Source organism: Mus musculus, chromosome 2, assembly GCF_000001635.26.
Source record: "Mus musculus strain C57BL/6J chromosome 2, GRCm38.p6 C57BL/6J".
NCBI lineage: Eukaryota > Metazoa > Chordata > Mammalia > Rodentia > Muridae > Mus > Mus musculus.
The window spans coordinates 109985968-110009310 of record NC_000068.7 but is presented as its reverse complement, the minus strand read 5'-3'; the positions used below and the strand labels follow the sequence as shown (position 1 = coordinate 110009310).

General features: G+C 39.3%; 1 protein-coding gene across 1 annotated transcript in view; it reads right to left on the bottom strand.

Annotated features, from left to right (window-relative positions):
• Positions 1 to 23343, bottom strand: part of Lgr4 (leucine-rich repeat-containing G protein-coupled receptor 4) — a 96611-nt gene that overhangs the window by 4947 nt on the left and 68321 nt on the right. Inside the window, exons 3-17 of the mRNA NM_172671.2 lie at positions 19535 to 19606; positions 18136 to 18207; positions 12542 to 12757; positions 11647 to 11718; positions 9837 to 9905; positions 8944 to 9015; positions 8680 to 8751; positions 8313 to 8381; positions 6774 to 6845; positions 5792 to 5857; positions 4689 to 4760; positions 2736 to 2807; positions 2041 to 2166; positions 1111 to 1226; positions 646 to 729 (exon numbers count right to left, since the gene is read on the bottom strand). Of these exons, the coding sequence (NP_766259.2) occupies positions 646 to 729; positions 1111 to 1226; positions 2041 to 2166; positions 2736 to 2807; positions 4689 to 4760; positions 5792 to 5857; positions 6774 to 6845; positions 8313 to 8381; positions 8680 to 8751; positions 8944 to 9015; positions 9837 to 9905; positions 11647 to 11718; positions 12542 to 12757; positions 18136 to 18207; positions 19535 to 19606 (1322 nt within the window). The remainder of the gene's footprint in view (positions 1 to 645; positions 730 to 1110; positions 1227 to 2040; positions 2167 to 2735; positions 2808 to 4688; positions 4761 to 5791; positions 5858 to 6773; positions 6846 to 8312; positions 8382 to 8679; positions 8752 to 8943; positions 9016 to 9836; positions 9906 to 11646; positions 11719 to 12541; positions 12758 to 18135; positions 18208 to 19534; positions 19607 to 23343) is intronic.

Here is a 23343-nt window from a genome sequence, read left to right as displayed (position 1 = left end):
TAGGGAGAATATGCCATTGTAATCACAACCAAATATGTAAAATCAATTTAATAACTTTCCCAGAATTAATAAGGTTTAAAAAAAAAGGCAAAAATTTACATTGAAAAAAATTAAGGTGTAGGGAGATAGTCCAGCTGGTAAAGTGCCAGCTGCACACAAATGCAGACCAGACGCTGGGTCACCAATAACCTCATAAAAAGCCTGGCACAAAGGCATGGTCTGTCACTCCAGCTCTGGAGGAGGTGGGGGTAGACAGGTGGATCCTCACAGCTCACTGGCCAGATGGTCTAGCCAAATCAATGCATCCCAGGTTTAGTAAGAGACCCTGACTCAAAAACCATGAGAAGAGAGCAAATGAAAAAGACCCCTGACATTGATCTCTAGGCTCCACACACACACAGGTTGCGCACATCCACATGAGCATATCCCCGCTGAACCCCACAGCGACGTTCAGAACAGTAGGCTAAGGTAGAAACATTGCTCTTTTGGGTCATCTAATCCCTCCCCTACTGTAAAAACCACATCCATCCCTGGACATCTTAGATCTGTTTACCCAACGTTACTTAAGGTGAGAAAGTACAGCCACCGTGGGCTGGGCACTACCTGTTGAAGGTGTACAATGGATGATTATTTGCTGGGCATTACCTGTTGAAGGTGTACAATGGATGATTATTTGGCTATGTTCTTCACTTTCAGCAGTGCTGGTGGCATTTGCTGCATCTGTAGCACCTAAATATAAAACAAAGCGCATCGAATTTAAATGGTACACAGTTCCATTGTAGGGAAAGGACCAATTTCCCTCCTATTTCTTCTATGTTCTATGAGTGAAAGATCAGCTTATTTGAGGCTTGATAACATTAAACATGATGGTAACAAGTATTGGGGGAGGTGACCAGGGGTAATGGGGAAGGCATTAGGGTTGGATATGAACAAGAGATATTTTATATATGTATGAAATTGGTAAAGAATATAGACAAGATTGTGTTTCGTGCAGGTAACAGTGAGTGCTACTTTCTTCACAGATCTGGACAGATCCTTTCCAAACTGATTATAACACAGACAGGTTGATCGATGTCTTAGGAAGCTCTCTATTAGGGTGGACACACTTACCTTTCTCTTTTGTCACACTGTGGTCTTGGGGGCTGTTATCTTCTGTGTTTAAATTTGCATAAGAGTCACACCCCCAAAATGCACAACACTGATAAGCATATGGTACTGATAGAGACCTGGGAAGAGAATTGTAAAACACACAACACACACTGAGTACCAGATCCGCAGACGGGACTTGGTCTTGCAAAAGCTCTGAACCTAGCCAAGTCGCCAGTAACAGCTGGCACCTCAGGCTGGCGGCGCATCCGCCCAACCACTTTCCTCAGAGTTCTGGTAAACCTCATGAACACAGCTGAAGTCTCCCCTTTTATGAGTTGTTTCTTAATATCTGATGCAAATCAAGCCATATGTTAACATTTCATAACTATGCATCAATTTAAAGTAGATATCTCAGTGATCCTCTTATACATGTCTGAACCAAGCCCAGTATATCATAGGAAATAGAGAGTTTAGTTAAAGTCAACGCCTGAGGTCATCTGCAGCTCTACACCATCAGTCAGCTCTGCTCGGCTCATACAAATGAAGTAGATGTGTTCTCTCTTTGTATGAACGTGCTCAAGCCCTTTCCTGCTGCATCTGATGAGGCCCTGCACACATGCAGTCTCTAGGACATGTGATGGCACTGTGCCAACTTCCTCTTAGTGTGCACTTAGGACATTTCCAGTATCTTCTTGCTAATGACAAGTCCATTTAAAAAAATCCTGACAAACATATTTTTGAGAGTGTCTAGAACTTAATTCATGCTCTTGACATCTGTGGGATAGTGCTCAGGTTCTATTTTAATCAAATTTGTAAGGGCAGAGATAGAAAATACTCCTAAACTACAACCTACAAGAAAAACCTGGAAACGACATGGGAAGAAAACCATAGGTGGCTCAGTGATTCAGAGCCTACAATAACTAACAGACAGGAAGAGTGGGCAAAACACACCTGAGATTGGCAAAGTCTCTGGCTGCCAAGGCATCTTTCAGCTGGAAGTTACCCACAAGTTTAAGTTGATTGAGCCCATTCAGGCCTTCCGTAGGAAATGAGGTTAATTCATTGAAACTCACATCCCTAAAATGTGAAAGACACTTCAAGTAAACTCTCTAAGATAAAAGTCACATGCGAACATCTCTATGGAGGTGCCCACATGGCTCAGATGGTAAAGGCGCTTTGAAACCTGAAAATCTGTGTTCAATCCCCAGAAACCACACAGTATACACAGTAGAACTAGAGAACCCACCCCCAAAGACGTCATTTAACTTCTACATACACACTGTGGCACATGCCAAATGTACACACACACACACACACAAACACACACACACAGAATAAATACAAGATATAAAAAGGAAAATCTGTATCAGCATCATAAATACTAGATATTTATGATTATATAATTTTACCCGATGAGTATATAATGTTAGAAAATATTAGGTATATTTTAGATAAGTAACATGTAGCTTAGATGTGTTAGAAAGATAGCTCTAGCACAGGTCTTGACAACTGAGAAGCTATTACTAAATCGTCATAGCATAGCATTTATGCAAGGAAAGAACTAAAATATTTTGACCTGACTACAGCTGTTGTAGACTGGTTACTACCTTCCTAGTATTACTGCTCAGAGCCATCCATTAACTTACAGGTTAGTAATTGTCCCAAGCTTCGCAAAAGCTCCACTGTGAATTTCACGAATCAGGTTTCTACTCAGATCTCTGCAATCACAAGAGCAACATGTTAATTATTTCACAAAAATACTCAAAACTTCAGTCAGACTATACCTTAGACTCCGAGGAAGTAACACAATATCCCTTAACCAAGACCTTCCATCTTGCCCAACAACATTTTTCACATCCTTACAGTCACTGTCTCTTTTTTACAAGTCTTTTTAGAATATGTTCCCTGTAGTAGTAATTGTAGCTCGCATCTCTTTCAAATCAGTTGTGAATTTTCTCTACTTTATCTTCTGGTACCAGTATTGAAATAACTACAATATGGTATTGCCTTTAATACTATTAACCAGGACAGGAAAAAACACTGTCCTGACAACTTTTAAAAAGAAAAAGGGGGTGGGGCGGGGCTTCATATTGTTTGCCTTCTCAAAGCTTAGTTGTAAGGCCCCAAGAGATGACAAATAATCACTAAGCAAACAAGAGCATTCCAAAGGGCTTCCGCTATCACTCTTCCCCAGAGCAGGAAATAAAACTATCAATGTCAGAGCTAGCCCTACTTCTCAGACACACCTTGACAAATTCTGATACCATAGCAATCATAAACCAGAGAAATAGTGTCACATTTAAACTGGTCCTTAACATTAATTAAAAGACTGGGTAAATTCCTAGCACAAACTCAAGAAATGACCAGCTTTTAGTTGTCATTTATCAGTGCTCGAAACTGGTGGTAGATAGGAACTGGTCCCTCCCCTGGAGAATGCACTCAGAGCCTTGTGACAGATACACCAAGCCACAACTCCAGCCTGTTTTATTTCTTAAAAGAGACCCACTAAAGAAAGCAGATTCATTCAATGTAATTTCTCCTGTGTCAATTTTTCAAAGATGTTTTTATATTTAAAAATTGTGTGCATTATATTTTCTGAACTTAGTCATTTCCATGTTCCCAGGCTTAATAGACTACCAGGAACAAATATGCATTCAAATATAAGTGTTTTAAATGGGTACACATGCTTCGAATGAAGCATATTTGACAAGACAGGCACTCCACAGCAGGGCTAGCAAACTTTTCTTTGTATAAAAGCCAAGGAGTAGACCTTTCACCTTCTGGATCTCATAGTTTCTTCTGCTAATGATCATTTGTACCACAGCATGAGAAACACAGCTTAAATCAACATGAGGCCTGGCCGTGTTCCCACAATGTTCATAACTATTGGAGGCAAGCTGCAGTCAGCATATGGGCTGGGGATCAGCCTACCCTTGCTCTAATGAAGCACCAAACCTCAAACTTGAAATCAACTAAGTTTCTTCTTTGAAATGATAATCATGTTATTGGCTGAGGACCAGTATCATCGATGAGCTATGACATACCAAAAGTAGTTTCTTTATGAAGTATCACAGGTAAGGGCTAAATGCTGTTTATAAAATGTCAATCATTTTTAAAGTGTTGCTAGTAACATGAAAATCGTTGTGACAGTTTTAATTATCAACTTGACACAGTATGAAATCACTTCAGCAGGGTGTCTCAGTGAGGAATTGTCTAGATGAGGTCAGCCTGTGGGTGTCTTCACAGGGGATTCCCTTGGTTCATTAATTGAGGTGTGAAGACCCATCTACTGTGGGTGGCACCATTTCCTAGGCAGAGAATCTGGGACTGTATCAAGTGGAGAAGGCTAGCCTATTGGCATTCACTGACATCTGTGTGCCCTGGACTGTGGAATGCATGCAGCCAGCCTCTTTCATTCCTTGCCCCTGGCATTCCTGCAGTAACCATAACCTGGAACTGGGAGCCAAGCCAACCCTTTCTCCCTTAAGTTGTTTTTCTCACGGTGTTTTACCACAGCAACAGTAAACCTAAAACAATCATGATATGTGAATTTAGAGCTTGACAGGTCTTTTGTCATTAGTAGTCATACACAAACTTACAGAATCCTTAGGGATGTTAGGCCTTGAAAAGTAGTTTCCTTTATCAGGGAGATTTGATTACGCTGCAATGAACTAAAAAACAAAACAAAAAACAAAAAAACAAACAAAAAAAAAAGGATGGGAGAAAAGAGGTAGGTTAGAGAAAAATTAATAAACACTTTTCTTTGTAGAAAGAAGGAAAATTATATTTTGAAAAATAATATTCTGGATTTTTTTCTAATTTTACATATTTATATGTAATACTGATCTTGTTGAAAGTAAAAACTATAATTTATCTATAAAATGAAAATGTTAAACTGATACTTCATTTGAAGTTATACTGGGAGTTAACTGGTACCCTATCTAAATTCCCACCAGTCTTACAAAGATGTGAGAGAAGAAAGATGACACAGTGAGAGAAGCTTTGAAAACAGGCATAAAATATAGCATAGGGAGGAGAGGGAAGAGCGTAGGAGGAAGGGGAGGGGAGGGAGGGAGGGGAGGGAGGAATATGGAGAGGAGTGGAAAGAGAAAGTGAAAAAGAGAGGAGAAAATAGAAAAGTATTAATATTCCTTCTCATATCGGAGCAGGCTCCACCTGAGCTTCCCTGGCTACATCATATAGGATTCTGGCATCAGATTTGTTTTCCACAGTAGCTAGAGTATATTTTTCTGTTTTCTGATATAACTACCTTTCTCTTACATCTGATAGAATGTCTAATAGCCAGAAGCCTATTTTGTTAGCAGGAAATCACAATTGTTAGAGACAGCAGGATTAGTTCTGTGTCTAAGAACATACCCTCAGATTATTGATATTACAGAGCGAACGAACTAGGAAAAAAATTTAAAATAAATTTAAAACAGTTCCATAATAGAAACATAAAGATTGGATTAACTTCATTTCAAGACACATTTCCCAGGTAATAGAAAAAAAAATCATGAAAGAAATGCTCACTGTACTAAAACATCAGATACAGGACATTTTATTTGCAGAAACATTTGACTATATGAACTTTTGATTTCTTGCAACAATTCACTATTGGTGAATTCACATCAGTGAACTAACAGTAAGCCACAAAAAAAAAAAAAAAAAGAGGTAAGTCAAAGTCAAATGGCCAACTTACATTTCTTCCAATGCACGACAACCATTAAAACTTGGAAGGTCTCTTATATCGTTATAAGATAAGTCCCTAAAAACAACAGAACAACTTATATTAAAAGTGCGATGCCTAGAAGTATTGAAAGCAACATTAAGGTCTTCCAATGAGAATAGCTAAGCAAGAAAGCAAGCTTTGGTTTCGTAGGGCTCCACCACAGAATTGAGAATTTTGAAGTTTAAGTACACAGTGTTGAGTGTAGACTATATATAATATGCTAAAATATATTAAGTTCTGCAACATATATAACTATAACAAGATGTGCATGAAGTCTTTGTTGACTAGCTACAGGTTTTTAGAAATTTTATTTTTTTCTATACATTTTATGTAATATTTTATTCTGTTCTTTAACTAAAATGCTTTGGTATGTTTTTTAGGTCATTTATATGAACTTATGCCAGAGAAGGCACCAGTGGATGTCACTGGGCTTTTCCCTCACTCGCAGTTACCATAGTTAAGTTAGAAAATCCACAATAATATCTAATTAGTCAATCTGTCATTTATTCTGTTACTAGCTCCTTTAAGTACTTAACACATCATTATCTAACTTCGGGTAAGAGGGCTATACCTTTATTTTTAACTTCTAGATCAGCTAACAAATTTTAGAAAGTTGCCAGTAGTTCATTGTTGATCCAGGAAAGCAAGGCTTCAGGATCTGCTTAGCTTTGAATGATGAAGAAAATGGGGGTGGTGGGGGGGGTGGATGCCCAAGTGGGAACCAGATTAACAACTAACTAGTCTCTTGGTTTATTTTGCAAGAAACAAGGTAACAAAATGATTAACACATAACGCACAGTCCTAAAGCCAAATTCAGACACCTGTATCCCCTGAAATCATAATCTCCTTGTTTACATGAAAGAAACGAACAACCAAACTCAAAGCAGTTCACTTAGAATAAAAGGCAGCCTCTGTAAAGTGCACAAAAGACAGGAGAGAACAGCCGACTTACAGAGTCCGCAGCATCTTTTGGTTTTGGCACAGATCATCAGGTATGCTGCTTATTTTTGTCCCTGTCAAGGTTCTGTGGAGAAAAACAATTGTTCATCTAGGAGACAGTTCAAGTTGGGACAGTAAACGAAATGTTCCTTTCATATACAATAAGTGAATGACTGACCGCACATTAGCGCACATGTGCCTCTGCACCCCCCACCCCTGCCTATCTGCAGACTAAGGGTAGGCACATGGGAAGGTGGCCTAACTCTCAGTACATCATCTTCACAGTAGTGAAAAGGAGCTGTGGCACAAGAGGTTAACACTGGCCAGGGGAGGGCTTGATTTCCTACAACCGGTCATCTTTTCTCACACAGCACATTTGAAGCCACCCCAGGCGCCTAAGGCCATTGTTTCTGCTCTTCCTTCTGAGCCAGTGCAGCATGCTGGTACATTCCCACTCCCCCCTCTGTTTCTTTTCCCACTTGGATCAAGCATCAGTTCCAGTTATTTCTTCTAATGTGTCTAGTATCTGACACTTTCTCTCCTTTTTTCTGCCACGCAGATCAAGGGTGTACTATTAATATTTCAAAAAGCAGTAAAGGAACCGAACATGCCCTGTGTTCTAGGGGAATTTTGAAATGGACTGAATGCCTTGAGCATACTTAACTAGCTGGTGTATGTAGTCCCTGGCTTTGACCATGACCTCACAGCTCTTTCTTTACCTTGATCTCTTTACTGTACTGTAGTTTCTCACACTAACTGGTCCAATATTCTCAACCTGCACAAACTACCTTAATTGAAACTCTTTTTCTCAGTGTTTCCCAACTTGTTTTCTTCTTAGCATACATGGAAATCTTAACATATACATGGCACACCATATTAAGACTCCTACAGATAATCCCCCTAGCCTACTCCAGGCCCAAGCTGCTATCTAAAAGGCTGAAAACAAGATCTCAGATGCACCTGTACTCCATCCATAAACCACTCTCTAGGAGTCTTTCCTAGAGCCAAATGTACAGGGGTTAAAGAGTTGATCATTTTAAAATCTTGTCCCAAAGTTTCCCAAATGTTTTCAACCCACATCCCCATTCTGTTATAAGCATGGGATTCTTTTCTATATTTGATCATCTGTATGCCACCTTGATATATTTTTGGTATTCCAAGTCGTATTAAATCTTGCCTTTCTAAGTGAAAAATCTCAATCCTGAGATACTTGACATTATACAATTTTGAAATATTGTGTTTCCTCCATGAAGGCTTTTTGATTCTCTAGGTATTTGGTCCTGCTTTTGAACTTCTGAATTCTGCTTCTAATTAGCCATTTAGTTGCCACCTTCTATTCTCAGTAACCTTTTCAGACCTGCCTATGCTGGAAGCTACACTCAGCCTGAGCTAAATGACCCCAAGTCTAATACACTCATCTCCTGATCTGATAGTCACAAAAGGAGTTAAAAGCATGGCCATAAATCCATCACTAAAAAGCACTGGCACTCAGCTAGCACACTGGACTGCAATGTTGTCTTTACAGGGCCCATCGTTAAAGTATCACACGTACAGACTCTCCAGATGGACAGTTCCGGCCAGATTGGGGAACCACTGCACCAGGCTTGCACCACGAATGACTCTAAGAAATTGGGGAGAAAAAAATTAATCTAAAACATTTTCTTACATATTTTCATTTTTAATCTTAAATTATAACATTATGACCAAATATTACTGTTTTCATTTTTTAAAGGTTCTTGAAAATGTGATTATTTGGTCAAGTACTCACATAAATAAGGATCACTGTAAACTGTTAATAGCTATCTTTTGAAATGTCACATAAAGGGCAGGCAAAAGATATTTGTCTTCTTAATTCATGCTTTTGATTTCACAAGCTACATAAACATTCAGGTATGTTTTTGAACTTGCATAATACTTACAAGGAATGCAGATCAGACAGGTTGTGAAATGCTGAGTTCCCCACAAAAGACAGAGGATTATCATACAAATGGCTGTGAAAATAGCCAAAAAAAGGCAATGTTTTCATATGCTTACAAACACTCTGAGATTAAATCCATGTTCCCAGTGTCCATATATTAAAAAGCCAGAGGCTTTTTTTTTTTGACTTATGATGGAGATGTCTGACATTTAGAAACATAACTGCATGTGATTATATATTCAAAGAAACTTTAAAAAATACTTACATAGTTCTTAGCAGTGGATTACCAGCAAATGCTCCATCCGGGATAACAGAAATAGAATTACTGTGAAATCCCCTAAAAAGATAGGAGGAAACACTTTAAAACAAGTTAAAACTGGAATGTCCACTGTTGTTCGGCCTTACATAAAACAGAACTGATTACGATAACATAAAACATCACTAAAACCCAGAAACCTGAATTTTGAATTCCATGTCATCTTGTATAGGATTTTACTTCATTCTTTTTAAACCCATTCCTTGGCTTGGTATATTATTGGTCCCTCATTGCTTCATCATCAAAAATAGCATGAAAGTCTATGCTGAAATAAGCTTCAAATCTCTATCACAGATGCCTGTATGTTACCGTTACATTATGAGCTTTCAACTCATGACACAATCTCTGTTGTGCTATATATACATTCACAGCCCCACTCCAGACAAACCCAGGCTCCAGAGTCTCCCTAACCCCGTCACATATTTAAGTTCCCACCCTCTAGGTCAGGTCATATTCCTTTTTTTGGTGATGCATCTTCCAATGATCCCAGACTTCTGGGAGATCTTTTGTGAGATGATTTGTCTTACTTATTCATACCTGACATCTATATGGGAACAGTGATTTGCCTATATTCATGTCCTGACTTTCTAGTGAGGCTCAGACTGCAAGCTACTCCAGGAGACTGTACCTCATGCCCTTTACTTGCCATAGCATCTGACCCTGTACAATAATCTATGCTCTCAACCATTTGTGTTGGTTAATACAGTCAGTATGCTTTGTGTGTATGACTGAATGTGCTATGGGTATATGTAATGAGAAGAAGATGCTCCAAGACCTAATTACTAGAGTATTTAATGGTGAGTTCCAGGATGCAGAGCATAAAGAGAAAAAGCAATACTCACAGCTCTTTAAGGCTGGGAAGGGCTTTAATAGCCTGAGGAAATTCATCCAAGTTATTATAATTCAAGTCCCTAGGGGAAAAATGAGAGAAACTAAGCAAATAGAAATCATAATTCAGGGCTGGTGAGATGGCTCAGTGGGTAAGAGCACCCGACTGCTCTTCCGAAGGTCCGAAGTTCAAATCCCAGCAACCACATGGTGGCTCACAACCACCCGTAATGAGATCTGATGCCCTCTTCTGGAGTGTCTGAAGACAGCTACAGTGTACTTATATATAATAAATAAATAAATCTTAAAAAAAAAAAAAAAAAAGAAATCATAATTCATAAGACATTCTGGTATAAGTACAAATTTAAAGATCACAACCTATAGTTGGCAATATCTTTCTCCCAACTACATTGCCATTCAAAATCCTATTGGAACTTCATTTGCAGATTTTTGAAAACGTTAAATAGGAAAAGTTACTCTTTATGTTTTTAGATCAATACATTTACAAGCTTGTAGAACTCTCAGATCTCATGCCACTGAGGGATTAAACATGTGAATCTTGTATAATTTCTTGGAAAATTTACTATCAAATAGAATTTTTAAATATCCACGTATAGGCGACTAGCGTATGAAAATGATGCGTCCCATGGAGTGGGCAGCAGCTCCCTGCGGTTCTGGTTTAAGAAGCTGAAATGAGAAGGAGCAGAGTTGTTTCATCTAAGTCATGAATTACTGACAACAAAGTCATACTCATTAGGGAGAGGTTAAGTCATAGTGGTCTCTAACAATGCAGGTCTGGTTCTAAGAGTGTCTACATTTTAATTTCTCTTAACATAAAGAACACGATGGCATATGGTTATTATGCCTGATTTTAGAAAGAGAGAAAGGAAATTAAAAGGCCAGCTCCTTTGAAATCTATTGTTTTCCTTTTCTACACAGAAGGGAAAGTGACAGATAAAAACTAAAGTACCCGGGAGGAAGAAACTTAATTTGAACATCATTTGGATGGTATACATGGTCTAGCTTTCTTTACCGCCTCATAAAAATCACACCTAGCAGGAGACCTGAGTTTAGAACTGTCTTCCTACAAATTTAACTTTCAAGTATCCACTGGTGTTTATTACTTGTTTTGACAGGTGTATTAAGGTCCTATAAAACCTGAAATCTTCTTAATAGTTCATAGTTAGCCAGAAAATTCAGTTTACAAAAATACTACAGATCCTAAATGTTTCCAATTAGGCCTCGGCCATCCAAAGGAGACATTCTCCTAATCTAGATACTGTATCACAGTGGCCAACGTCAAGCCCAGTCAAAGAGCCAGAAGTGCCTTTTCAGCCAGTGGAAACACAGCATCATGAAAATTGTCAAAATATTGATGTGTTACATTTCAGCATATGAAAGCAGACATGCTATTCCAACCCGATCTAAACAAGTAGCTAGGCTCCTGAAATCAGGGAGAAAACCCAACAATAAGTAGGAAACTATCACCAAAAGAACTGGTTTTTAGAAATGTCAGAGTTCCCAAACTGTCACAAATTTAACACTATCAACACCTTGTAGAAGGTATAAATCTTTGCAGATGGAGCAGCTTTTAATACATATTTGTGGAAAGGGAGGGCTTGAAGTTCACACTTAAATATCAATTTGAATCATAATTGAAATTATTTTTCACAAGTGGGTTATTAGATGGTAAAAACTGATTTGTTAAAGTGAATTAATAATGAGCTATACTTAGCAATGACTTCTTCTCTGTATCTTCACTATGTTTAAGATTGCACTGTCCTAATCATAATATAATTATACAAAATATAAAAATGTACTTACAGGGTTTCCAGGTTATCTAGTCCATCAAAACAGTGTTGACTGAGGCTTTTAATTTTATTGTTATGAAGATGCCTATGGGGGGAAAAGGCACAAAAATGACATTCACACCTACCAAATACAAGTGTTATAGCTCCTTAATATATCTAAACTGATGTGGCTGAAAGCAATGATATAGCTAAGTATTTCCACACAACTACAGAAAGCTGGCTATTACACAGACTCGCTAAACACAGACTACCAACATTAGGGGAAATCTAATCAGATAATGGTGACACATTGAAGATTTCTTGATTTTGGTTCATATGAAATAAAATTTTAGAGTAGCTAGTTCCTTCCTTCATATAAAGCCTAGCATTGGTTGAGTTCTCTGAGGTGAGAAGGCAGCTTTATGGAGTTTCCATCACTTAGGATGGAAATAGATTCTAAAGGAAACGAGACTGCACCATGTCTCATGAAGTTTTGAAAGGTCAAAGGCATAGAAAATCAAAAATGTTTTGAGTAGAAGAGTTGGGAAAATAAAAAACATCCATGGAGGAATAACAAACATCTTATTTCTTTGAGCACTTCAAAACAGTTTCCTTTTTAATACTGAATAAACATACTTATTGTTGGGACAGAAACAGAAGTTATACAAAAGCAAGTTATAAAAAAAGTATTTGATAAATGACCCAATTATTTTAAAAATGTGGCTACTTGTTTTTAAAAAACTCAATAGCTACTACTAGATATTATTCAAGAAATCAGTATGTTTGATCTTATCAAAGGCACCTCCCCCAAATACTAATCGTCCAACAGCAGGATCATGGGGGACACTTTTGTAGTAACTTGTCACATGAAACCCATTTTGCCCTCAAAGTAACACAAATATGCAGGAGTAAAAAGGTTAAGCACGTACAGCACTACCAAGCTTGAAAGGTTGGTGAATGCGAAGTCGGGGATGCTTGAGATGTTGTTGAGAGCCAAGGTCAGCGCCTGCAGGGTTGGCAGGTTGCTGAGCGGACGCACAGGCACTTCCGTCAAGATGTTGTCATCCAGCCACAGATGCCGCAACTGAACGAGCCCTTCAAAACTGTCCTCCGGGACTGAGGTAATATGGTTGGCATCTAAGCGTCTGGGAAACAGAAACACCCACAGCGAGTAATGAGTTTTATTGGAAGGAGTCACACCAAAGAACACTGCTCCTGAGTTTCCAAACAGAAGGGACCCATAAAACTAGCCAGAGCCATAGAAGCCTATCTTTATTTAACTGTAACACAAGTCCTGAACAATAACAACAACTCTAAAATTCTTCCAAGGCCAGTACATTACAGCTCTTTCCTGGCTAACTTCATTGCAGAAAGGCACACTTAAAAGAAAACTCACAAAACTCAAGTTGGAAATTTATGTTTCAGAATATACACCAACCAGAGATACAGACGATGGGCTTAGCAATGATTATGTGTGCACACAAGTACTACAGTATCCAGTGTTACAGTATAGGTGTATTAGAGAACGAATTTAACTGCCACTCTGAGTTGATACCAAGAGTATGTTTACAATTTTTTAAAGAGCAACAAAGCCATTTCAGTAATTTGCTGGTGCCTTACCAGGTCGGCTAGAGCGTTTATCCAGGTCATTCCTGGGAAGATTCACTCCTCCAATAAATGCTACTGTGGCTTTAAAGGTTCACCTTTTTCAGAAAATTCTGCAGTTAGGCAGTACCTTATCAACAGGATTATTTATGTTTAAGTCTCTGTCTGGAAACCTGGATACTAAGTCCTAACTATTTCTTTCTGTTGCCACAACCAAGTATAATTGTATAATCACTTTTCAATACAAAGACAGCCTGGTGTTAGCAGGATGAGAAACTGTATAAGCCAGGAAATCCCAGTGTTGCTTATAATCTCTTGCTGATGGTTATCACATGCATTCCTGTCTCACAGTCTTGGACCTCTCTGTGAAAATGAGGGAAGAGAAAAAACTGATAAAAACCTAGAATGACTTTCTGTTTTCTTTAAGAATTGGTATCTGACAACTTTAAAGTTCAAAGACTTCTGGGTTTTAGAGAGATTTCTGTACTTTCTGTTTTTGGGGGTTTGTTTTGTTTTGTTTTGTTTTGTTTTGAAATCCTGCTCTAACTTCAGCCATTACTGTAACTTTAACTCCAGGAAACTGCTGGGCTCCCAGCCCACTGAATTTTCTTTCTTGGGGCAGATTAGCAAGGGGCTCTTTGTGGCTATCTAATGGGCATTCTGTTCTGATAGCAACAACTTAGAAGAGAGATTTTAGGAAACCAAGTAGCTGCCTTACCACTCCACTAACCATATACATTTGTTCTTTGGGCTTTCTAGAACTGACTCATGCAGAGCGACTAGTATTTTCAGCAGAGCTGTTTAGGAGATCTGCTTTAATGAATAGATAAGAAAGTGTTCAAACACAGATAGGAGTCACAACCTCCCGGAACCCATTGCTGGGAAGAGACATTAACCATAATCAAATAGATTAAGTACTCAGTGTAACTGAATTACACTTGTAGGTCATCTGACTAGCTATAATTCATTGCACATTCAAACTGAGCATCTTGGAAGACATAAAGGATGAAATGGTATGAGGCACCCTGTGGGTTGGAGATGCACAGACTAATAAATTACAGAGCAAACCCAAGTGCTTAAAAAGCACAGTGAAGTCAACAGCGGGGTAGCGATAAAGCTGAGAGCCATGGAGGCAGCAGAAGCTCCCTGGAATGTACCTGGTCAGGAAAGGCACCTTTCAAACCATAAGATTTCATCTGGAGCCTAATGAATTAAATAGCAAGGGCCAGCAGACACAGTGTTGAGCAGGAGGTGTTTTAGACAAATGTCAAGGACAATAGAAACAAACTTGGTAAGGTCGCATAGTTCCAGAAGGATAGAGCAATGAGAACATGGGGACAAATGGAGTGGAAGGGTCCAGGGAGCCACACCTGTGACTCTCAGCAGGGTCGGGATTACACAGCCCCATAACACAGGAAAGGAACTTGGATTGTATTTTGATTAGAGTAAAATTCTTTCCCAGTTTCTCAGTGGCAAAACAGTTTAAAAGTTTAAATTGCTTATTTTTAATCATTGATGATAATTTGTATGTATATTTAATAATGCCCAAAGGCACTCCTAAGTAAGCCAACACTACTCCACTAGAATCAAATCTCCTCTATCAAGTGTATCATTAAATATGACAAAGACCATACTAAGCTACCTATTCCTTTTAAATGTGAATTTAGTACTAGTGATATATATTCCTATGAATTCTGTCATATGCCATCAAACACGTGAATCTTAACTAGAAAACAATGAAATTATCTTCTACGCAAAGGGGTAATGCAGTAGAAGAAGCAGAGACATGGACTCTGCTAAATGCTTTTTGTAAGGCGCATACAAATAAGAGTGCAAACAGAAGACTATAGAAAAACAGAGCCTGGAATACAAAGTTAAATAAAGTAAAAAGGGTTTATGGACTCAGATTTGCAGACTGTTGTAAAAAGAACTCGAGTTTAATCTTCTAACTCAATTCATGTGAATGTTAGCGACACACCTATAAACGTAAAGACTTATGCTGAGATCAACGCTTTCAGAAAAATCTTTAAATGTTGCTTTGTATAACTTGGTAGTGGACCATTTGATGAGTATTTGAAAAGCTCTGAGTTCAGTCCCCAATACAACCACCAAAAGAGGAGAATGGGGCTGTCCTCGTGGCTGCACAATTAGCAGCCATCCTAACAGATCAAGAAGTAACGCACTTTCCAACATGATCTACTGCCAAAGCTCCATAGAGTATCTACACATTCCTTTTAAGTGCTAAAAAAAAAAAAAACCCTTCCTAAAAGTTTAGCAATATATTAACCACATTTCATCATGACAATGTGTATTATCAACTGTGAGGAATGCATTTTAGTACTAAAACTCACATCTTTTAATTTCTTGCCTTAAATAAAATTATAGTGACAAAATACTACATGCAGTTCTGTTAGGGGCTTGGCAGATTTTACACAGGTCTAACATCTTATCTAACCACCTTGTAGGATCTATTGAAGCACATCAATATGGGTCAGTGGCAGGCAGAACCACACCCTGACTGGGACTGTTTAGATTATCATGTCTGTGGACCTCCATTTAAACTTTAATCTCACTTCAGGATCCTAAAAATGGGACTTGTAGGCTCAGTGGATCTCTCCTCTCCTCTTCCCAATGCAGCTACATTGAATAAATCTCCTTTTTCTGCTTCCTACTATTAATTGGACTCTTCTAATTGGATTATTAATGATGGATGGCTGAATCTGGCTTGGGGCACAGTTTATGGCCATTCCATAACTGTTCTAGTGTGAAAAATCTGTGATCAATAAATAAATATTCTATGTAATCAAAAGCTCTCTTTTCTAATTTTGAAATAGGGCAAATATTACAGTTGAACTTTAAAGTATTGAAAAAATTAGCATATTTAATCTGAGGTTAATGTTTAATATAATATTTAATATCAATTTGATGTAAAAAAGCTACCTTAGAGCTAATTCTGATTGCCATTTTAATAATCTACTTAGGTACTGAATCAGTGAAAAGTTGTTAAATTATCTTTTTATTGATAACTATAATACACTCTGACTTTATAGTCACCATCAAGTATACACTTATCTCAAACTCCTTCTGGTCAATTTCAACGCCTAATGAACTTTGTTCCTTTTAAGGTCTGCGGTGAAACCACCAGGAAATCTTTAACGTAACTTGGGTCTGAAGATCAGATTTGAAAACTGACTCAAGTGCTGATAAGGCTGTTTTACACCAGGGTAGAATTTCAATGATAGCTCATTTGACCACAACACCCACTATGCTAACAAACCCAAGAACACTTCTTTCTTAAATACAGCATACTTGATACAGAGCTCCTTCTATAGTTTGTTAAATATGAAAGCAGATCAGAACTTTATACACACACACACACACGCACACGCACACGGGGGGGGGGGGGGTTGAGATTGTGTGTTTTGTGTGGGCTTTCAGTTCTCGTAACAATCTGAGATGATTCAAGCGTCCCGTGCACTGCATAATGGGTGCATGCTGAGCTTTAGTTAACTCGTTTCGTTTTTGAGGGAGAAGTCTCCAAGTTTTGAACTAAAACCACTTCAATTCACCCATTTTACTAACAAATACCACATGCACTTCAAAGGTACTTGTTGGCCACAAATTAGAAACAATCTATTGAAATTTTCTTGGTAATTTTTCTGTCCTGAAGTTGAAAATGAGATTTTAGTCTTCTCTTTTTTGCCTTCGAACTAGGCAAAATAATTTGGTCCTTTGATCATTAAGTCTATGAAAATAATGATTCAATGTGAAGGTCTTAAAGTCAAACCAATTAATTGTAAAGTACCAAAAGAAAACAGGGCCTATTTATGATGCTAAATGAGTTTAAATCTAATGGAGTGAAATGGCTCTGCATCCTTAGATGCAGGAAAATAAAGACTCAGCCAAGTATTTCTGTAAAAGCAACTTATTCTAATTGATTCATTTTAAAAGTCAAATTCCCTCTAGTAAGCAACAAATCCTGATATTCCGTAACTTGCCACTTTTGCAAAGTGAACTGCTTCATATATACAATCTTAACTTCTATTTGATTAAGTGGGTAACACCCTGGCTATTCCTTGTTTGTGACAGGTATGAGTTAATGTTTAACTTTTACAATATGTGATTTATTAGTATGCTTTTGCTCTAGCATTCACTTTACACTTACTACTAGGATATCTCCTAAGAAATTCAGATTAATTGAAATTCTGGAACAGGTTTGTCTGGTTTTGAATCCCCACTGTGCCTTTACTAGCTATGTGCTGCTGGGCAAGTTACTTAAAATTCTCTCTACAGTCATTTGCTCACTACCTATCATGAACTCCAATGGAAGAAAGGCATTTAGAATTCATATAAAGCCAAGGTCTTTGTATATAAAGAATGTAAAAACAAATAAAGTGGTATTTGGAAAAGCATTTAAAGTTAATGACATGGAAAAAATCCAAAATTAAAACCCTGATTATGCCACGTAAAACAAGTTTTATCTAAAAAAAAAACAACCTGGGAACAGAGGCAGCTCAGACAGCCAGGTTATCCCCTATATGTATTCTGAGCCACAGGTAAGGCATTGAACTCCATTTACACCAATCCTGACTGCCTATCTATGGCTGTTAGGGCACAAGCCATCAGAACTCCTGCACATCTCTAACTCTGGTTTCAAAGAACTGCGACCAGCAACCATGTACGTGCTGACACCAGTGCACCCCACACTCACAGAAGCTCCTCTAGTCTCTGAGTCGGGCCACCTTCTGCCTTACCAAAGGGTATTTGGGTGACAGCGATCGGCCATCCCCATTTTCATGCCAGGGAAGAGGATAAATCTCCTAAATCTGCTCGGCCTTGGGGTTTCCGTTCCTTATTTACTTAGCAGCCAGAGTGGCCGTCCAATGACCCACAGATGCAGAAGACAAAGGGTACTCACAGAGACTGCAAAGCACTCAGTCCACGAATGGCTTCACTGGGTACTGTTTTCAACTGATTGTTCTGGAGGGTTCTAGAAGGAAATTTTTGGTTAGTGGTTAATTACCAATTGTTAACATTTTTTTCCATATAAGAATATGGAGCCATTTTTTTTCCCTAAAAATTATCAAAATTGGGGTGGGTGGGGTGGAAAGCATCTAAGGCAAGAGAACTGCGAGATGTTAAGCATTTGCTGTAAACTCAGAGATGATGCTATTCCAGGCCATCTATAACGGAGCTGCTCCACGTTTCCAGGGCTTGTTTCTTTCCTAGACACCCGAGCTAAGATTCACTAGGCTGCGTAACAAATTTACTCTCCTCAACAAACCCATCAGAATTTCTTTGTTGTTTTGTTTTGTTTTTTGTTTTTGTTTTTCGAGACAGGGTTTCTCTGTGTAGTCCTGGCTGTCCTGGAACTCAGAAATCCGCCTGCCTCTGCCTCCCAAGTGCTGGGATCAAAGGCGTGTGCCACCACGCCCGGCTAGAATTTCTAATGTCTTCTCAAAACGTTAGAAAGCAGAGCCTAGAAACCTGGGCATCAGATAGAGAAAGGCAGTTTGCAAGGAGAGCAGACATTGGGCCTGTGGAGCAGCAGCAATGTCTGCAGTGCCTGTGGGATGAGCATGGACATCATTACGTCTCAGTCAGGGGAGAGCTGAGACCTGAAGAACAAAGGCAGACAGCTCTGTGAAAAACAAAATCTTTTCCATTTTTTCCTACAGCCACTCTTGCCCTGTTAATAACTCTTTGACTTGAATCGTAAGCACAGAACAGAAGAAGTAGCAGGACCACATAAACACTCTGAACCAGGGGCCTTGTGGCTGTGCCCAGAGCAGTAGTGACTAAAGTAGGTGCAACGGTGGCTGTCAACCCACATGACCGTCAGTCTGTCACCCTCCAAGCTCCTGCATGGCCAGCAATTTCTCTTCTGATCTCTGACCATCTTTATAAATATCTTTATAAACCATGGATGTGATTCAATATCTTCAGCTCTCACATACTTTTAACATGTAAAGCACTTTTAAAGATCTCTCCCTTTAGAGTTGGCTAATTGAAAACCCTTGTAGCTATAAAGTAAGTAGAAATGAAACTCTACCAATGAAGCTTAAATATGGTTTCCATTCAATACATCAGCAGCATGGCAGCTCTGCGATGCCGTGGAGCTCTGAATATTTACTATGTAGATTTCTAACCTTCGTTATCTAGACCAACCTCTAGTCTGCTCCCCTACCCACTGGCCATGCCTTAAATCTTTTAATCCTCAACGAAAAGAAACTGTGCTTAACCTAGCTCCAAGTATGTTGACTATGCAGAAAGAAAATACCCAGCCAGCTGTGAAGTTCTAAAACTGCATTACTTACAGGACTTTGAGTTCTTTCAACCCAGACAAGGCTTTTGGGTGGATAAAAGAAAGGTCGTTACCAGCCAGTTGTCTAGAAAAAAAAAAGTAACAAGAGAAAAATAGCAATTCAAAGTTAAATTTCAGAATCCACAGTAACCTTATCTGTGATTAAAATGCTACGCTAAACATTTCTCAGGACGACATGACATTAAGCAGGGACTTAAAGCTCTGCTAAAGTGGTCCCAAGATTCTTCCAGTGAATTAAGAATGTCTAGATTTTTTTTTTTTAACTTCCAATACAATAATTTAAGTAGGCACATTTTTATTCTGGTGAGGTCAAGCAAGCCAAAACACATTAAGCCAAATTAAGTTTGCTATTCACGGTCACTCTGCAGCTTGCAGTGCTTTCGGTGGGGCTCATAAATACAGACCACTAGCCGGCAGGCAGGACTGTTTACACAGAGCAGAGCAAAGCAGTCTGTCAGGGAAGAATGCCTTCAGGAGGCAAGTCAGCCTGTTATCTCCACAGAAACCCAGGACAGCAGACTCCAGACAAGAAGAGAGTTTGGGAGCCTAGATTTCAAATAAAGGCCTAAGAGTACACATTTAAAGAAATGTTCTCCTGAAGAAATTATTAAGTAGAGCATTTAAGTGGGGATAAAGTAAACAAGAAAGACTATGAATTCTTTTGTGTTCTTTCCCCACGTTTCCTATTTCCTCAGGACTATGGCACAGAAGTCGTATGTCCCTGTCATGGGGTGCAGGACTCCACCTCTTGGGTCCACCAGGTTTAGAGTTTCAAGCAGCTGGATTCTATAATTGATTTTTAAAAAGTCTTTCTATGTCTTCCTTCTAAATATTTCTATTTATAATTTAGTTTCAATTAGTTTCTTAATTCATAAGACAAATTTTATAATTCCTCCTTTAAAAAGGTCTATTTCCAGTCAGATAGCACATGTCTATACTCAGAAGGCCAAGATAATACAGTGTCAAGATCAAACCCATGCTGGAATATACAGTGAGTCCCTCTCTCAAAAATAAGAATGCAGGAGCTGAAGAAGTGGTTCAGCTATTAAGAGCACTGGCTGTTCTTCCAGTGGACCAGGATTGGTTGCATGCACCCACATGACCGTTCACAACTATCTGTAACTCTAGTTCCAGGGGATCTGGACCCTTTAGTGACCACTGAGATATACGTACATATAAGCAAAACACTTTATACATTAAAATGAAATAGATAAAGAAAAAACAAAGAATTCCCTTTGTTCTCTCTGATCACTCTGTCAGCACCCTCCTTCCCTAGGCTTTGTTGAATTTTTTCATTCACTATCAAGTTCTAGTTGCTTCTGAGTGGCAAACACAACACCACCCAGGATCTCCCCGTTCTTTCATCTGCTATATTTACCTTGATTTTAGGGACAGAGTGAAAACATCTTTACAAACTCTAAAATTAAAAGTACTACCTGAAATTCTACTATAAGAGCCTTGCTTCTAAGGTTTTATAACACTTAAAATGCATGCAGCATGAGAAAACCTGACGCTACATGACCTCTGGTCCACAGCAGACATATGTTATACAGATGGATGAAATAAAACAACTCAGAAACCCCAATGGTGCGGATGATAATTAACTGCTTCCTCAGCAAAGGGTGACGATGCCAGATTCTTAGTCAAGCCACAAGTGTACCATGGGGTGTAGGCCATCACTCATCACACCCTTCTAGTCCAGTGACTGACTGGAAGGCATGCCTTCTGAGGCATCCTACTCCATACCATCAGCCTTTTAAATACTGTCTAAAAGGGCAGCGCGCAGCCTAAAGAATCTAAGCAGACAACACCAATAAGTTGCTTTATTAAGTGATAAGTGACTTATCATTTGCTTACTTTGCAAACATTAGCAAAACTTGAGCTATATTTTATGAATGCCTAAGTCAAAGGAAAACAAGCACTTAAACTCAATGAATCAGAAGTAGACAACAATAACTATGCGTTTGTGATAAGCTCCCCCCCTCCCCCGCCCCGTGGCTTTCTTTCTATGCTGATCCAATAAAATCTCCTCTTTCACATTTCCTCAGTGGAACTTCTGAGCCATTTCAGGTGAGCAACTGCCCGATTTGTGAATTATTTGCTCAAAACAAAGTTTTAAGAGGTTGGAGAAATGGCGTCAAAGTTATAAGCTTGGGCTGATCTTGAAGAGCACCTGAGTTCAACCCCTGGCACGTACTGGGCAGCTCCCGACCACTACTCATAGTTTCAGCTCAAAGAGAGATCTCACACCTCTGGCCTCCACAGCTACTTGCAACCCATGTGCAACATAACCATATTCAGACATATCATGAGTACTTCAGATGCCAACACATATAGCTAGAAGTATACAAATCAATAGTTAAAACTTTCCTGTACGAGGCTGAAGCAACAATCACGGAGCCTGCATGGGTCTGTGCTGGTTTGTGTAGGTTTGGGATTTTGTGGGGCTCCTAACAGTGGCACTGGGGGTGTCTCTTGACTCTTTTGCCTGCTCTTGCGACCCTTTTCCTCCTGGGTTGCTTCATCCAGCCTCGACATGAGGACTTGTGTCTAGTCTTGTTGCCTCCTGTTATGCCACATTCAGCTGCTATCAGTAGGAGACCTGTTCTTTCCTGAAGGAAATCGAGGAGCAGTGGATCCAGAGGAGGTGGGGTGGTGGTGGTGGTAGTGAACTGACAGGAATGGGGGAGGATGAAGCTGCAAGTTTGCAGGATAGGATGTATAAGAGAAGAATAAATAAGAAGAAAAAACTACTGTACACCAGTTTCTGTTTTTAAAATATCACAGTCTTTCACTACTAAGGATTAGCATACAAACCAGAAACATGGAAGAAGGTCGTTTTTATACTCTCTTCAATGAAACTCTTTCAAAACATTCCTCTTGCCCCAAGCCTCCCCAAGCAGCCAATGTCAATGCAATGCTACATCATCTCAGCGCTTCACCGTGGAGCCTCACTGACACTCTTTAAACACCCAATGGCCCCGCTTCTCCCTTGAAGGAAACCCATAAATAACTACAGCACAAAATTAAACATGCTCAAGGCTACCGTCTGGCCACTTACTGCACATTAATCTCACGGGCCAAGTACAAATGCTGCTTAGGATGGAGCGGACATCCCACACTTCATTTCCGCCCATCAGTACACCACATCATTCGCTGGAAACTTCTCAGCTAGGAGTTTACCAGCTACGTGTCCTGTGGTGGTCCTCCCTGCACTGGAGATGTAGCTGAGAGCTTGCTTAAAACGGGCAAGGCCTTGGAGTCGATCTCTACAGGGCCAACAGAGCAAATAAAAGAGGTCTTTGCAAATACCCCCAGTACCAGTACACAGCTTCCAGTGGCCCACTCTGTGCAAGCTTCACATGAGCAATGAAAGGATTTGCTCCACTCAAACTCCCTCAGCAAAGTCAATGAAGAATGCTCACAATTGGAACACCAGATTTCAAAGACCACATTTTTCAAAGCTCAGATTGCACCATAAGGGCCTTAATTGGCAGTAGCCGTCTTTGCCCGAGTGCCTCACATAGTCCTGTAACCCTGCTCCTCCAGCTGTCCTTAAAACCTGAGCTAAAAGCATCCGCCAAGACCAAAATCCTATAAACACAGCTTTCCAGGGGTTTTTACCCCTTGTCTCCAACACTGGCTTTTCCCATCCTGGTATCAATGGGCTTCCTTGGAGAATTTAACTGTCTATGGCATGACCATGAGAAAGAGTGCTTTATTAAGTAACCAAACAAGTGGCAAAACACAACACCTGATTATCTTAACATGTCAACAAAAAAGACTGTTTAACCACAGTAG